General features: G+C 45.2%; 1 protein-coding gene across 1 annotated transcript in view; it reads right to left on the bottom strand.

Moving 5' to 3' along the window:
- LOC143964463 (proteinase-activated receptor 3-like) overlaps nt 1-15,389 on the bottom strand; it is a 35,853-nt gene extending 20,464 nt beyond the window's left edge. Inside the window, exon 1 of the mRNA XM_077474238.1 lies at nt 15,208-15,389. Coding sequence (XP_077330364.1) covers nt 15,208-15,283 — 76 coding nt within the window. The 5' untranslated portion in view covers nt 15,284-15,389. The remainder of the gene's footprint in view (nt 1-15,207) is intronic.
- Between the last annotated feature and the right edge of the window lie 1,912 nt (nt 15,390-17,301).

Here is a 17,301-nt window from a genome sequence, read left to right as displayed (position 1 = left end):
GGCCGACTCTTCCAACTCATTCGGTGTTTGTGAGTTGCGTGTCCAAACTTCCAGAGGCTTTCGGTTCTCCGTTCGTGTTTTTTTCTTAGATCGAGTCTCTCAACTGTCGCAAGTAGGATTTGTATATAATTCCTTAATTTCACACATTGTTGTTTGCCAGGTCCGCCGTATCACTGAAACCCCGCTATGGAACTTAAGTCATTCGTTAAGTCTCCATATGCAGCCTTATTTAGCCTCACACAAAACCAAAAACTCGTGCCTGTTTGTGAGCACAAACACTGAGCCGTTTTTCATCAGTTTCATTCGTACATTCTCGTACCTTATAATAGGCCAGATAGTCGGCCCATTTCACTTAAAATACACACTGTCTATCATTTCAGTTATTTTAGTTTGCATTACCCTCCGGTCCGAATCTAGTTGCATCAGGGACTCACCGGTTCGTCCCAGCTAGTTTTGTCATCTCATTTCATGCCATACTCCACAGTCCGGTTCGTTGTCAGTCGCAAATGCGGCATACTGATTTGTGCCTCTGTCATGGCAAATCATTTGATTTGTTACATTTCACATACCTTTCACTCCGATTCAAATCCAGTCGCATCTTCGACGCACCCATTCGCGCCTGCTTGTTCTAGTCATTTCATCTCATATCATTTCATTTCATGCTCCACAGTCCGGTTCATTGTCAGTCGCAATCGCGGCACACCAATTCATACCATTGTTATGGCAAACATTTGTTAATTTTGCATACCCTTCACTATGATTCGAATTCTGTTGCATCTATGATGCACTAATTCATGTTGACTCGTGTTAGCCATTATTTCTTGTTCCATAGACAGCTTCACTGTCAGTTGCTATCGCGACACACCAATTCGTGCCTCTGTCATGACAATCATTTTGCTCATTTCATTTCATATACCCCACATGCCGATCTGAGTTTGGTCGCTTTAGCAGCACTTCCATTCGTGTCGGCTTCATTTCACTCATTTTATTTCATCCTCATTTCATTCCATATTCCACAGTTCAGTTCACTGTCAGTCACAGTTACGGCACCCTGATTCGTGTCACCATCAACTCAATCGTTCAGTGGTATTATTTTGTATGTTGTCTGTCTCCTTAGGTTTGGCAGTCGCTTTAAGTCGGGTCATTCATGTATTTTTGTTTCTTTGATCCCATCGTAGATCTACTGATGTTCGATGTTGATCGCCTCAGCGATGCAACGGTTCACTTTTAAATTCAGATCACTGTTTTATTTGCCACATCATTGACGGACACCCCTCAGTTCGGCTCACCCTACGGCCCAGTTCGAATCCAGTCGCAACAAGGCACATCAGCCTACATGGCTCCAGACCAACTGTTTTTAAAGTGGTTGTAAACCCTTACAAACCACTTTGACCTACAGGTAAGCCTAGATTAAGGCTTACCTGTAGGTCCAAGAAATATCTCCTAAACCTACCCGGTTTAGGAGATATTTACCCAAAGACAGCCACCGCTGTCTACGGCGCATGCACCGTAGACAGCGGCACGCAGGCACACTGGGCAAGCCGCAGATCGCGGCGATATGCCGCAAGTGTCGGTTCCCGTGCGTATGCGCAGGAGTGACGTCATCGCGGCTCCAGCGAATCACAGCGCCGGAGCAGTGAGACCCACCATAGTAGTAGTCCACGATGCATAGTAGTCCATTATGCTTTACCTTTGCAGGGAATCAAAGAGGAAGTAAACCCATCAGGGTTTATTTCCTCTTTAAAGCCGTTTTCCTTTGAAGTCCATTCATGGTTTCAATTCGTTACATAGTTACATAGTTACATAGTTAGTCAGGTTGAAAAAAGACACAAGTCCATCCAGTTCAACCTTAAACCTTGTTGTTTAACCATTGTTCGCCCCCCCCCCCCCCCCAAGAAGGTTCCCCTTGAAGTCGCTTTAAAACGCATCTCAAAGTCGCACGACCCATTCACCCCTAATCACTTGTAATTAAGCCACTCACCATTGCCCGTCTGTAATTTCTCCTCTAGGTCAGTCGAGTTCAGGTAGTTCCATCCTGCACCAGGTTGGAGGTTATTGCCCCAGGTAATTATATATATATATATATATATCTCACACACGCAACAAAAAACCTGGACTTTTATGCCACCCTCACTACAGGTGCTGTGCTTTCGACCTCAAAGACCAGGACTTCGCAATTAGGGCACAAGTCAGCCAGAGCCATGTCACAGGCCGGCAGTGAAGACCTCACATCTGCACCTCTGTCTCCCTCTCTGGTTTCAGAGAGTGGCACCGTGCAGTCCCTCGGGGAATAGACCATCCCCAAGTTAACAGTGGAGCTAAGGCGCAGGGTGTTCCCTTCCACAGTACAGCCAGGAAAGCCGAGCTCTTAAGGGTCCTCTTTCTGCCGCCAGCGACAGATGGGCCCAGCACTCAGCAGGCATCTATTCAGTCCATATCCTTGGCCATTTCTCAGCTTCACACCATGGTGTCGTCATCGTCCACAGCAGTCACTGACGTTCAAGCCAGAGTAACAGTCTTGGAGGGACGCCTGGCCGCATCCATCCCTGACTCGGTCGCAGTCCTGGTTCTGACACCCCTTCCTGCAGGTATGACAGGGAAGAGTTCTACTATCTTCCCAGCCCACTTGGTCCCAGCCAGCATCAGGAAGGACATTTTGGACAGCAAGGACGTCAACCTTGCTTCCATCCTCATTTTGGTTCACGATCTAGCAGAGAATAAATCTTATGCCTGGGGGGACATATCCGTGGTCCTCAAGGCCAAAGACCCTAGGCTCAACCGCAAATTATCTGTTGCATAAATTGCATTGACCTTTGGGATGGTGAGGGATGTCCTGTGTTCAGCCAGCCCCAGCAGGAGGGAAGAACTTGACTTCTATCCACACTGTGGTGGACCTGGGCTATAAATACGGGGGGGGTTCAGATTTTATGATTAACACCATTCATTCTTGCAGCAGCCAGGTGCACACAGTTCCAAGCAGGCACGGATTGAAGTTTCATAGGCACAGAGTTGTTCTGCTGCCACTTTGCCAGTCTACGCTCACCCCTCTGCTCTATCTGCCAGTCCTCCACCCACACCGCTACCTGGTGCGTCAGCATAGCAGTTAGACTCCCTCTCGATCTTCCCTCCACCTCCGTTACAGCTCAGGGCTTGTCGGCCCCAGTTCAGATGCCCAAGGCGGACAAGTTCGGACGTTCTGTCAGTAGGGGGAGCATCCATCTGTAATAAGTTTCATTTTGGATCGTGCAACTACAGCCAATGCTGGCTGCTCCATATCTGTATCATATGTCAGAGCACATCCTAAAGCCCTATGCCAGATTAAGCAGCAGAAAATGTTCTGACTAGGCCGAGTAGACGTCCTATGGCTGAGGTTTTACCTCACCTCACACCCCACTCACTCACTAGCCATCTTCCTTATCCAAGGATTTACAGCAGGATTCCATACCGGCCTCATCACACTGCCCCACACAACTCATGAGTGCAGGACCCTTTGCTCAGCGGCCACTGACGAACAGGCCATAGACCAGCTGTTACAGGCCAAACTTGACCGAGGCTTCATTGGCATCTGCGCTCAGCCCCCTTTCAACATCTGAAGAGTTAGCCCTATTGGGCTTGTCAAGGGCAAGTTTTCAAATAAAATTTGCTTGGTGTACGACCTGTCTGTGCCTTATTCTTCCCACATCCGAGTTTGAATTCGCTAATTCCTTCAGAGGAATTCTCCCTGAAATATGCTTCAGTAGACATGGCGAGTCAGGCAATTATCAAAGTAGGCACAGGTGCCTGGCTCTCTAAAATTGACATATCAGAAGCATTTAGGCTTCCACCCATCCGACCATCCCACTGGTGCTGGCACAATATTAAATGAAAGTCATATTACTTTGCCACCAAACTGACCTTTGGCTCTAAAAGTAGCCTGTGGCTCTTTGACACCTTCACACAGTCCCTCACGTGGATCCTGTCACACCAAGCCCAGTGCCAGAGGGTCATTCATTACCTGAAAGACTTCTTGCTAATCAAACAGCCCAGCGTGCCCCCAGTAGACCTAGGTAAGAGTGGTGTTTGGGAATCTCGATGTGCCCATTGCAGAACACAAAGTGCAAGGCCCAGCACACTCTATCGCCTTCCTCTGGGTCAACCTGGACACTCGCTCAATGCAAGCCAGCCTTCCCACCGACAAACTGACCCACATCGGGTCGGTTCTTCATGACTTTACCCGTGCATGGGGGTGTACTAAGAATCCCCTCTTAGGGATGCTCAACTGTGCAATGAGAATCATTCCACAGAGATGATCTTTTATTTCATGCCTCTTGGTCTTCCTCTCTCTCAGACACAGGACCCCAATCAAATCCTTAGATTAGACACAGCAGCAGTAGCAGATTTGTCTATGTAGGATGAGTTCCTTAATAGTTGGAATGGCATATTCTTGTTCATGCCGTCAGTATAGCCTCTATCACTGCAGATAGTAAAAGATGCCGCAGCCTCCACAGGCTTTGCTGCAATTTTTTGGCCATATAGTATTGCTATTTATATATATATATATATATATATATATATATATATATATATATATATATATATATATATATATACAGTGGGGACGGAAAGTATGTGATATTTCAGTTTTTCTTTTTTAATAAATCTGCAATAATGTCAACAATTCTGTGTTTTTCTGTCAATATGGGGTGCTGTGTGTGCATTAATGAGGAAAATAATGAACTTAAATGATTGTAGCAAATGGCTGCAATATAACAAAGAGTGAAAAATTAAGGGGGTCTGCATATTTTCCGTTCCCACTGTATATATATATATATATATATATATATATATATATATATATATATATATATATATATATACATAAATACTACTTTTTAGTGTTTAGGGCTCAAATGCACAGGGTTAACTGGAGTTTTCTGGCATTCTGCATGCACCTTGGTTGTGGGGAAATGTAATGCAGCTGGTTGAACACTGTATTATCATTTGATTGATTTGTTTTTTCCAAGACAGCAATCAAAGCCACAGAGAAAAAAGCTGCATAAAAAAAAAAAAAACAATTGCAACAAATGCTCTTCTGCATTGAATACAATGTGAACAAAGTCTGCTAATGAAATATATGCTTCAGATATCTGCACTATCACTTGGCAATTAATCCTCTATCTATCTATTTGAAAATATTTATATAAATACAGATTTGGCCGGAGACCTCTGAAAAGTTCCAGGCTCAATGACGCAAACTACAGCTTCATACCATATAAAGGAATATGACAACTCAAAAGGGTTGAGGCATTTGCACAAGAATAAAAAGAAATCTGCAATATACCTTATTTTATTATATCCTGGATAATTAGAAAATCTAATTATGAAATCAGAAGATGAAATATGCATAAGGCTGGGTTTTTGGGTGGAAAGCTCTTCCTGGGAGTTTTTAGTTTCATGATCTTATAACGTCCTCAAACTTATCCTCACAAATAACTGTATTATAAACGTGATTGAGACTGGGTTCACACTATTGTCAATTGAATGCAGGATCTCCGCATTAAATTTGCAAAAGCAGGAGAATGTGACAGGCTCTCCAATGCGGCTCTGGAGCAAATTTGCACAGGAGCCCTGTGCGTTTTTTGGTCCGTTTCAGGTCTGAATTCAGCCAAAAATTCAGGTTGAAATCTGACCTGAAACGGTGAATCAGCTGCATTGGCATCCAGTGTGAACCCAACCTAAATGTCTATTTTCCACAAGACTTGCTTAACCTCTTCCCGATTGGGGCAGGAAAAGTGGGCTTTAATGCCCAACCACTGCACATATGCATCCATGGCAGTCTAAGGTTGTGTGCTCAGAGCATGCGCTCACTCTGCACTCCCTGCATGCTATGCACGACCAGTCATACCTGTTGATTGGGAGCCAGCAGGCTAACCTCCTAATCATGCAACTATTTTCAGAGCCAATCACAGCAGTCATGTAGTCAAAACGCAGCTCTGCCTCCCACCATTAAAGCCCATTAAAAGAGCTACCGGCAACCCTCAGGAAGGGAATACACAGGATATACAGTGTTTTTTCATTATATTAGGTTTTATTACACTCAAGGTCTAAAAAAATATAGGCAAGTAAAGGTGAAAAATTGCATGTAAATATCAATATTCTATTGAGTCAGCAGGTAGAGCTTTGGGCTACTTCTTATGTTTTCTTATCACTTGTAAAATTCCTGCTCTTTACAAAGTTCAGTAGCTCAAGCTGATATTTACACACACAAAGGAATGAGTCAGAAGACTCACTCTTCTTATACTGCTTATTGGATGATTGTCTCAGATTCCAACCAGGGCAAGCAGCCCTGAAGCAATAAGGTTCTGTTGTGCTGTCATTTCAGATCTGCTCTGGTAGTCCTCGGTTAGGCATTACATGTTGAAAAAAGAATTCCAGGTATGCATATATTTACTTAGTTGCATTGGTCCAGCTTGGACCAACATAACTATGCATATACCACACCTGTCACCACAACCTTTCCTTGTAGTTCTTCAGCCCACTGAGCTCACGGTCTCTAACTAAACCTGCTTATTCACCTCCACTGAATCCCTTGAGCTTCTCCAATCTTCACGGTAGTATCTTCCTCAAGCATCACCCCCACTTCTCTGCTGGGTCTCTATATTGGCACTCTAGATACCTCTGAAGCTTCACCCACGCTGGCCTGCTTGCTCCCTAGCTTGACACACAAGGTTGCTCTGCATGCATCACCCCCGCTGGCTGGGTCCCTGGCTTGATTCCCACTGAAGTTTCCAGATTCTTCACCACCCCGCTTGCTTCAGCTAATCACTGTGGTCCCTGGTAATTAGGATAGTCCCTTACTGGCGACAGCTTCCCCTCTACCTCCGACCATGACAGAAATGTCACTTTTGGTTGGACTGCAAGCCGTAGTCCCAACCCTGTGCTGCTCTCTTGCTTCTGGATAGGCCCTCAGACAGCCTAGAGGCCAGATGTTCCTGGGATAGGCCCAATCTATCAGCCTGGGCAATACAACACACGTCCATCCAGACAGCCATCCAGGTGGCACAGAAAATAGATCACCTGACTCCACCTGTATATATAGGATCTCCCAGCAGCCTGAGGGATTCAAGAAAACCCCTGCCCATTGGTTGAGATACCCCATATATCCATAACCTGACCTTGCGTTGCTTCTCATGTCTAGTACCACCAAGTACCCGGCCACCTAGTGGTAAAAAAGAAAAGTGCAACGATGTCAAACTTAGGGAGAAATCAGCAGATCTCTAACAATCAACTGGGAGAATTATTTCTGGAATGTAAATTTGTGAGGAGAAATATCAGCTTGAAGAAATATCTAGTTAAAAAACACAGATTACCAGATCTACTACAGCTGGGCTGGTTGGATCCAAGTCATAATCACTACAAAGTATATAACTTTAGTATCACATTTCAAAGTGACTTGCTCTATCCATCATTGCATACACATTGTTCACACTGGTGCTCTAACTGTTTCAGTGTGTTTGCAAGTCACAGATCCAAGCTCAGGTTCCCTTCATCCTTCCTTCCTGTCCTCCTTATTCCCCTTTCTATAAACATATCATTTTAGTTTATAGTTTGTCATATAGTCCTGCCTCCCTTTCTGTTGATCTACTGTACTACTGTATGTATCATTGAGTGCTAGTCCACACTATGCAATGCATGAACCTCTTGCGATTTTGAACAGGAATTGCACCATATTCCTGTTCAAATCACATGCAATTCTTCAGCAGTGCAATTTGAGCCATTATTTTGTATAGCTAAAATCGCTCAGAATCCGCATCAAAATCGTGCAAGATTTTTTTGGCTGCACCCATGCAATACGATTCTGCCAATCGCACTGCGTTTTGCAAACCAATTTCGGGGTGTCAACCTAACATATACACCCACAACGGTTAGCATGAATGGGATGCAATTTGGATGCAGTGTGCAAATTTGCAGCGCACAAGTGTGAACCGGGACTGAAAGTAGTTGCATTGCATTATCTGATGTGTTCTAAATATTGCATGAAGCGGTTGGAGGACTTCATGTCAATGCTATTGTACAAAACGGTGGGTATGTGTTCCAACCCAAGATATAAAACCAAAAACTTAGATTATATATATGTATATATATATATATATATATATATATATATATATATATATATATATATATATGTGTGTATATATATATATATATATATATATATATATATATATATATCTCCATCTCTCTCCATCTCTCTATCTCTCCATCTCTCTCTCCATCTCTCTCTCTCCCTCTCCCTCTCCATCTCTCTCTCCATCTCCCTCTCTCTCCATATATATATATATATATATATATATATTTATTTAAAAAATGGCTATATGAAAAGGTGACACAAAACGAACTTATTTATTTCAAAGTGCCAATAAGGAATTAAACCTACTAGCAGCTCCGTACAGAGGACGGGACTGATCATCCCTCTGAATGAGCCCTAAGAGACCAAAAACGTATGATTATGCCCAGAAAAAGCCTTTTTTGAAGGAGTGCATTATGCTCAGAATACAGGGATCAGAGATGCGTTGTGCTCAGAATACAGGGATCAGAGATGCGTTGTGCTCAGAATACAGGGATCAGAGATGTACTGTGCCCAGAATACAGGGATCAGAGATGTGCTGTGCTCAGAATACAGGGTTCAGAGATGCGTTGTGCTCAGAATACAGGGATCAGAGATGCGTTGTGCTCAGAATACAGGGATCAGAGATGCGTTGTGCCCAGAATACAGGGATCAGAGATGTGCTGTGCTCAGAATACAGGGTTCAGAGATGCGTTGTGCTCAGAATACAGGGATCAGAGATGCGTTGTGCTCAGAATACAGGGATCAGAGATGTACTGTGCACAGAATACAGGGATCAGAGATGCGTTGTGCTCAGAATACAGGGATCAGAGATGCGTTGTGCTCAGAATACAGGGATCAGAGATGTGTTGTGCTCAGAATACAGGGATCAGAGATGTGCTGTGCTCAGAATACAGGGATCAGAGATGCGTTGTGCTCAGAATACAGGGATCAGAGATGCGTTGTGCTCAGAATACAGGGATCAGAGATGCGTTGTGCTCAGAATACAGGGATCAGAGATGTGCTGTGCTCAGAATACAGGGATCAGAGATGTGTTGTGCTCAGAATACAGGGATCAGAGATGCGTTGTGCTCAGAATACAGGGATCAGAGATGTTCTGTGCTCAGAATACAGGGATCAGAGATGTGTTGTGCTCAGAATACAGGGATCAGAGATGTGCTGTGCTCAGAATACAGGGTTCAGAGATGCGTTGTGCTCAGAATACAGGGATCAGAGATGCGTTGTGCTCAGAATACAGGGATCAGAGATGTGTTGTGCTCAGAATACAGGGATCAGAGATGCGTTGTGCTCAGAATACAGGGATCAGAGATGTTCTGTGCTCAGAATACAGGGATCAGAGATGTTCTGTGCTCAGAATACAGGGATCAAAGATGTGCTGTGCTCAGAATACAGGGATCAGAGATGTGTTGTGCTCAGAATATAGGGATCAGAGATGTGTTGTGCTCAGAATACAGGGATCAGAGACGTTCTGTGCTCAGAATACAGGGATCAGGGATGCGTTGTGCTCAGAATACAGGGATCAGAGATGTGCTGTGCTCAGAATACAGGGATCAGAGATGTGTTGTGCCCAGAATACAGGGATCAGAGATGCATTGTGCTCAGAATACAGGGATCAGAGATGTGTTGTGCCCAGAATACAGGGATCAGAGATGCATTGTGCTCAGAATACAGGGATCAGAGATGCGTTGTGCTCAGAATACAGGGATCAGAGATGCGTTGTGCTCAGAATACAGGGATCAGAGATGCGTTGTGCTCAGAATACAGGGATCAGAGATGCATTGTGCTCAGAATACAGGGATCAGAGATGCGTTGTGCTCAGAATACAGGGATCAGAGATGCGTTGTGCTCAGAATACAGGGATCAGAGATGCGTTGTGCTCAGAATACAGGGATCAGAGATGCGTTGTGCTCAGAATACAGGGATCAGAGATGCGTTGTGCTCAGAATACAGGGATCAGAGATGCGTTGTGCTCAGAATACAGGGATCAGAGATGCGTTGTGCTCAGAATACAGGGATCAGAGATGCGTTGTGCTCAGAATACAGGGATCAGAGATGCGTTGTGTTTAGAATACAGGGATCAGAGATGTGTTGTGCTCAGAATACAGGGATCAGAGATGCGTTGTGCTCAGAATACAGGGATCAGATATGCGTTGTGCTCAGAATACAGGGATCAGAGATGCATTGTGCTCAGAATACAGGGATCAGAGATACGTTGTGCTCAGAATACAGGGATCAGAGATGCGTTGTGCTCAGAATACAGGGATCAGAGATGCGTTGTGCACAGAATACAGGGATCAGAGATGTGCTGTGCTCAGAATACAGTGATCAGAGATGTGCTGTGCTCAGAATACAGGGTTCAGAGATGCGTTGTGCTCAGAATACAGGGATCAGAGATGTGCTGTGCTCAGAATACAGGGATCAGAGATGCGTTGTGCTCAGAATACAGGGATCAGAGATGCGTTGTGCTCAGAATACAGGGATCAGAGATGCGTTGTGATCAGAATACAGGGATCAGAGATGTGCTGTGCTCAGAATATAGGGATCAGAGATGCGTTGTGCTCAGAATACAGGGATCAGAGATGTGCTGTGCTCAGAATACAGGGATCAGAGATGTGCTGTGCTCAGAATACAGGATTCAGAGATGCGTTGTGCTCAGAATACAGGGATCAGAGATGCGTTGTGCACAGAATACAGGGATCAGAGATGTGCTGTGCTCAGAATACAGGGATCAGAGATGCGTTGTGCTCAGAATACAGGGTTCAGAGATGCGTTGTGCTCAGAATACAGGGATCAGAGATGCGTTGTGCTCAGAATACAGGGATCAGAGATGTGCTGTGCTCAGAATACAGGGATCAGAGATGTGTTGTGCTCAGAATACAGGGATCAGAGATGCGTTGTGCTCAGAATACAGGGATCAGAGATGCGTTGTGCTCAGAATATAGGGATCAGAGATGCGTTGTGCTCAGAATACAGGGATCAGAGATGCGTTGTGCTCAGAATATAGGGATCAGAGATGTGCTGTGCTCAGAATACAGGGATCAGAGATGTGTTGTGCTCAGAATACAGGGATCAGAGAAGCGTTGTGCTCAGAATACAGGGATCAGAGATGTGTTGTGCTCAGAATACAGGGATCGGAGATGCGTTGTGCTCAGAATACAGGGATCAGAGATGTGTTGTGCTCAGAATATAGGGATCAGAGATGTGTTGTGCTCAGAATACAGGGATCAGAGATGTTCTGTGCTCAGAATACAGGGATCAGGGATGCGTTGTGCTCAGAATACAGGGATCAGAGATGCGTTGTGCTCAGAATACAGGGATCAGAGATGCGTTGTGCTCAGAATACAGGGATCAGAGATGCGTTGTGCTCAGAATACAGGGATCAGAGATGCGTTGTGTTTAGAATACAGGGATCAGAGATGTGTTGTGCTCAGAATACAGGGATCAGAGATGCGTTGTGCTCAGAATACAGGGATCAGTGATGCGTTGTGCTCAGAATACAGAGATCAGAGATGCGTTGTGCGCAGAATACCGGGATCAGAGATACGTTGTGCTCAGAATACAGGGATCAGAGATGCGTTGTGCTCAGAATACAGGGATCAGAGATGCGTTGTGTTTAGAATACAGGGATCAGAGATGCATTGTGCTCAGAATACAGGGATCAGAGATGCGTTGTGCTCAGAATACAGGGATCAGAGATGCGTTGTGTTTAGAATACAGGGATCAGAGATGTGTTGTGCTCAGAATACAGGGATCAGAGATGCGTTGTGCTCAGAATACAGGGATCAGTGATGCGTTGTGCTCAGAATACAGAGATCAGAGATGCGTTGTGCTCAGAATACCGGGATCAGAGATACGTTGTGCTCAGAATACAGGGATCAGAGATGCGTTGTGCTCAGAATACAGGGATCAGAGATGCGTTGTGCACAGAATACAGGGATCAGAGATGTGCTGTGCTCAGAATACAGGGATCAGAGATGTGCTGTGCTCAGAATACAGGGTTCAGAGATGCGTTGTGCTCAGAATACAGGGATCAGAGATGCGTTGTGCTCAGAATACAGGGATCAGAGATGTGCTGTGCTCAGAATACAGGGATCAGAGATGCGTTGTGCTCAGAATACAGGGTTCAGAGATGCGTTGTGCTCAGAATACAGGGATCAGAGATGCGTTGTGCTCAGAATACAGGGATCAGAGATGTGCTGTGCTCAGAATACAGGGATCAGAGATGTGTTGTGCTCAGAATACAGGGATCAGAGATGCGTTGTGCTCAGAATATAGGGATCAGAGATGCGTTGTGCTCAGAATACAGGGATCAGAGATGCGTTGTGCTCAGAATATAGGGATCAGAGATGTGCTGTGCTCAGAATACAGGGATCAGAGATGTGTTGTGCTCAGAATACAGGGATCAGAGATGCGTTGTGCTCAGAATACAGGGATCAGAGATGTTTTGTGCTCAGAATACAGGGATCAGAGATGCGTTGTGCTCAGAATACAGGGATCAGACATGTGCTGTGCTCAGAATACAGGGATCAGAGATGTGTTGTGCTCAGAATACAGGGATCAGAGATGCGTTGTGCTCAGAATACAGGGATCAGAGATGTGCTGTTCTCAGAATACAGGGATCAGAGATGCGTTGTGCTCAGAATGCAGGGATCAGAGATGCGTTGTGCTCAGAATACAGGGATCAGAGATGCGTTGTGCTCAGAATACAGGGATCAGAGATGCGTTATGCTCAGAATACAGGGATCAGAGATGTGCTGTGCTCAGAATACAGGGATCAGAGATGCGTTATGCTCAGAATACAGGGATCAGAGATGCGTTATGCTCAGAATACAGGGATCAGAGATGTACTGTTCTCAGAATGCAGGGATCAGTTATGCGTTGTGCTCAGAATACATGGATTAGGGAGTGATGTGGAGGCTAGTAGAGGACACTGCTATGAAGGTGGCCCTACCCAAAGCAGTGTCCTCTGGCCCCTTCACATACACAGCAGTGTCCTCTATGCCCCCCCCCCCCTCCTCCATAGCACTGTGCTACCTGTGTATGTGTAGCCAGAGTCCTCCACAATGTCATACTTTAGCGTCTGCGCCCGAGCCCCTGCACAGGAAGCCGCTTTCCTATTGGCCTCAAAGTCCAGGAAGCTTACTTACTTACAGAGGCAGACACTCCATGTCTTTCCCACTGGGCTGCCCTCAGCGCATGCAGGGAGGGTTTTGCTTACATCTGCCTCGACCACACTGATGATAGTAACGGAGCCAACTCCTCCGCGCCTGCACCGCCAGTGCAAGAGGCTGCCTGGCTGGGGAATTCCCTCCCCTATTCTGACGGCGCACTGCGTGCCTACAGAGAGGGCTCCGCGTGCCAGCTGTGGTACGCGTGCCATAGGTTTGCCATCACTGCTATAATGTATGGTAAAAAAAAAAAAAATTGCTGTGCACTGCTAAAGTGTTTGGGTTTGGCTTGAAGAAAAGGTGGCAACCTTACTGGTAAATAAAACCATATTGAACAAAAAAGGGAGGAAAAAAAAGGGAGAAATTACGAACCTAAAGGTGGATCTGCTGAGAAAAATAAATAAGGGGGGTTGGCTTGAAGCATGATTGTAAAGCTGCCCATACAAGGTATGATTTCTCTTGTTCAGCCTGGAAAGTTGAGTCCTGTGGAAAGCCTAAAGCAGTTTGATCCATTCAGAAGTTCTAAATGCAACTGTGTTAGAAGTTTTCCATGAACTCTGACTACTCGAACTCTACATCCAATATGTATTGTGACCACTATACAGTGTAAACAATTAGCCCTGTACCAGCAACACCTAGTAAGTAATCAATAATAGCAGCAGCTACAATACCAACATTAAAACAATTCACTAAATGAAAAAAATAAATCAGAAATACTTTATGCCCTGTACACACGGTCGGACATTCCGACAACAAAATCCATCAGATTTTTTCCGATGGATTTTGTGCCAAACTTGTCTTGCATACACACTATCAGACAAAATTGTCGGAAAATCCGATCGTTCAGAACGAGGTGACGTTATACATGTATGACGGGACTACGTAGAGGCCAGTAGCCAATAGCTTTGGTCTGATAATTTAATCTGAGCATGCGTGGCACTTTGTCCGTCTGAATTCTCTACAAGCGATCGGAAAAAGTCAGATCAGATTTTGTTGTCGGAAAATGTTAGATCCAGCTCTCAAACGGTTTCATTCGGGATTTCCGAGGGATAAGTCCGATAGAGCCCACACACGATTGAAGTTTCCGACAACATAATCCGATCAGACCTTTTCCGTCAGAAAATCCAACCGTGTGTACAGGGCATTAGGCTTAACAGATCCAGCCACTGATGTTCAGAGTATGCACTTTTGACATGATTCACTCACAATGAGTTAATTCCTCAGAGATCATCACCAACTCATTTAGGTTGGCCGAATAGTATCTGCATTCGGCAGATAATGACCCCCCCCCCACTCCCGTACTGCGCAGGCGCAGCGCTTGCGCAGTAGGAACAAGAACGGAGCCTCCGAAAATAGCCAAAGCTGAACACCTGTGAGTCAGCTGTACACGACAACTGTAACAGGGCCCCTTGCGGGCTCGCTACGCTTCGGAAACGGTCTCATTATTCTAACTATGTCCACTTGGATGGTGGGGCTTGAACCTGGACATAGGGAAGAATGTAGTGCACAGGCGCCGTGTAGAGCTGACGATCAGCTGTTCATCTTCGGAGACTTTTGGTGGCTCCGTAGTTGTTCGTCACAGTACAGGGGGTCCTTATCCACCCGGGGGAACTTTCTCGGCAAGACACAGGCACTGTTTGGGTTTTTTGACAGTTGGCAGGGCTGGCTGTCAAAATACAACAGACAAAACATATCTCCCATGGGACTTTGTTGCAGCAATATAAATCACACAATTACAAATTGGTATATAAAAAGCAAAAAAACAAAACAAAAAAAACTGGCTGTCAGAATACAATAGCCATAGCGGGAGATATACATCCATCCATGTTGTGTTGCATGGATGGGAGATTCTGTTGTAATATTTCCCCTTCAGCCTTTCTTTCTATATCTTTACAAAAAAATACACAAAATGAATAGATCAATAGTTACCTTTACCGCAGGAAGCATTAGAGATGCTAAAAAGAGTGAAGAGGATCACCAAAGCGTACAACTCCCGTAAAGCCATTCTGCCTTGTGCTCCAGCACAGCTATCTGCATCTGCTCTTACTGAAATCCTCTTTTTCAATAACAGGAATCATCTATCACCAGAGCAGAACTCTTGCAGCATAAAGTTTACATTACACAAAACTCAAGCGAAAAAAAAAAAAAAGAAGCACGTCCTCTTCCATCCATCTGGTCAGAAATTTGCAGTCGGAGCCTGCTGTGAGTAATCAAAATAACATTTAGGGGTTTTTGTTAACTGATGTACTATCGATAGTAGGTCAACAAAATTCACACCAGAACTGTTTGCCCACAAATATTTTTTTCTTTAACCACTTCCTTACTGAACACTTTCAGTGTTGCCACTATTTGAATGATAATTGTGCAGTCCTACAACACTGTACCCAAACAAATTTTTTATCATTTTTTTTTCACACAAATCAAGCTTTCTTTTGGTGGTATTTAATTGCTCATGGGCTTTTTATTTTTTGCTAAATGAAATGAAAAATGGCCAAAACTTTTATAGTTTGTTATAAAATTTTAAAAACAAGTAATTGTTCTCCTTCACTGATGTGCACTGATGAGGCGGCACTAATGGGCACTGATAGGTGGCACTGATAAGCACTGATGAGGCTGCACTGATAGGTGGCACTGATGGTTGATACTGATGGGTGGCTCTGAAGGCTGGCACTAAAGGGCACTGGTAAGTGACACTGATAGGCAGCACTGATCTGTGGCACTGATTATGAGACACTGATGGGCATTAAATGGGAGCACTGGTGGGCATTGATGGGTAGCACTGTGGGCACTGGTAGGTGGAACTAGTGGGTACTGATAGGCGGCATATAGGTGGCATGGTGGGCACTGGCAGCTGCCACTGGTGGGCACAGAAAATGCAGCCACGGATCTCTGTGTGAGGCCAGTGATCAGATTTTCATTTCCCTCACGCTGACAGCGCGAGAGAAAAAAAATACTGATTACCGATCTTCTGTTTATATCATGTGATCAGCTGTCATTGCCTGACAGCTGATCACGTGGTAAGGGGCTGGGACCGACCCCTTACTCTGATCTGTGATCAGCCGAGTCTCATAGACTTGGTGATCACAGAGCGTGCTGCGCCCGACCCACAGGGACGCGCAGACAGCACTTGCTCGAGAGGACATCCATGGACGCCCTCCCGGCAAATAAGGCCCGTGCTGTAGCCGTCTTTTGGCTACAGTGTGGGCAGCAAGTAGTTAAAGTGGACCTTTCAGTAACTTTACAAGTCTGCATGAATAAATTGTTGACATGCAACTATATTTTTCATATACTGCATGTAGTGCTACCCCTAAGGCCGCGTACACACGCGCGGACTGTTCGGCCAACTTTGTCCGTCCAACAGTTTGAGCGAACAGTCCGCTCAAACTTAGCATGGACGGACATGGCCACACACGACGAACGAACAGTTTGCTGAAACCGTGCGCGATGACGTATGTCACGTACGACGGGACTAGAAATAGGAGGTCCAAGACACAGCAAAGCACCCTTTGGGCTCCTTCTGCTGACTTTGCGTTAGTAGAAGTTTGGTTAGAGACGATTCGCGCTTTTCAGACTTCAGCTTAATTTGTCCGTTCACTGCGGCGCAGTCTACCTGTGAGGTTTGTATCTGTCTTTCGGTACGCGTGGATCAGTTGTACCTGTTATTAGGCGCTTCTGGTCCGCTCGTTTCTGGGTTTCAGGTCGTTCTTCATAGGTCTGGCTGTTCTTCAGTGCGTTCAGTTGAGCTTGTCTGTCCAGCCGACCGTTTCAAAGCCATGGAGTGTGGACGTACTCGGGAACGAGTTCGTGCTGTATGGGGGCTTGGTGTTGGGGTTAATTCTTTGACCCGAGCTCAGTCTGTGAACAGGGTGAGGAGGAGTTCATGGACAAAGAATTGGTTGCGCCAGCGTGACCAATTCTCTCATATGTCTTTACTCCGTGAGATCCGTGAGAATAATCCTGATGATTTCAGGAATTATCTCAGGATGACGGACCCCGTTTTTCACCGTCTGCTGGCTTTGCTGA

This window comes from Lithobates pipiens, unplaced genomic scaffold, assembly GCF_037356315.1.
Source record: "Lithobates pipiens isolate NorthernLeopardFrog02 unplaced genomic scaffold, aLitPip1_a1.2 Scaffold_8, whole genome shotgun sequence".
Classification (NCBI taxonomy): domain Eukaryota; kingdom Metazoa; phylum Chordata; class Amphibia; order Anura; family Ranidae; genus Lithobates; species Lithobates pipiens.
Note: the sequence above shows the minus strand (reverse complement) of the source record. Positions and strands in the feature narration are given on the sequence as shown.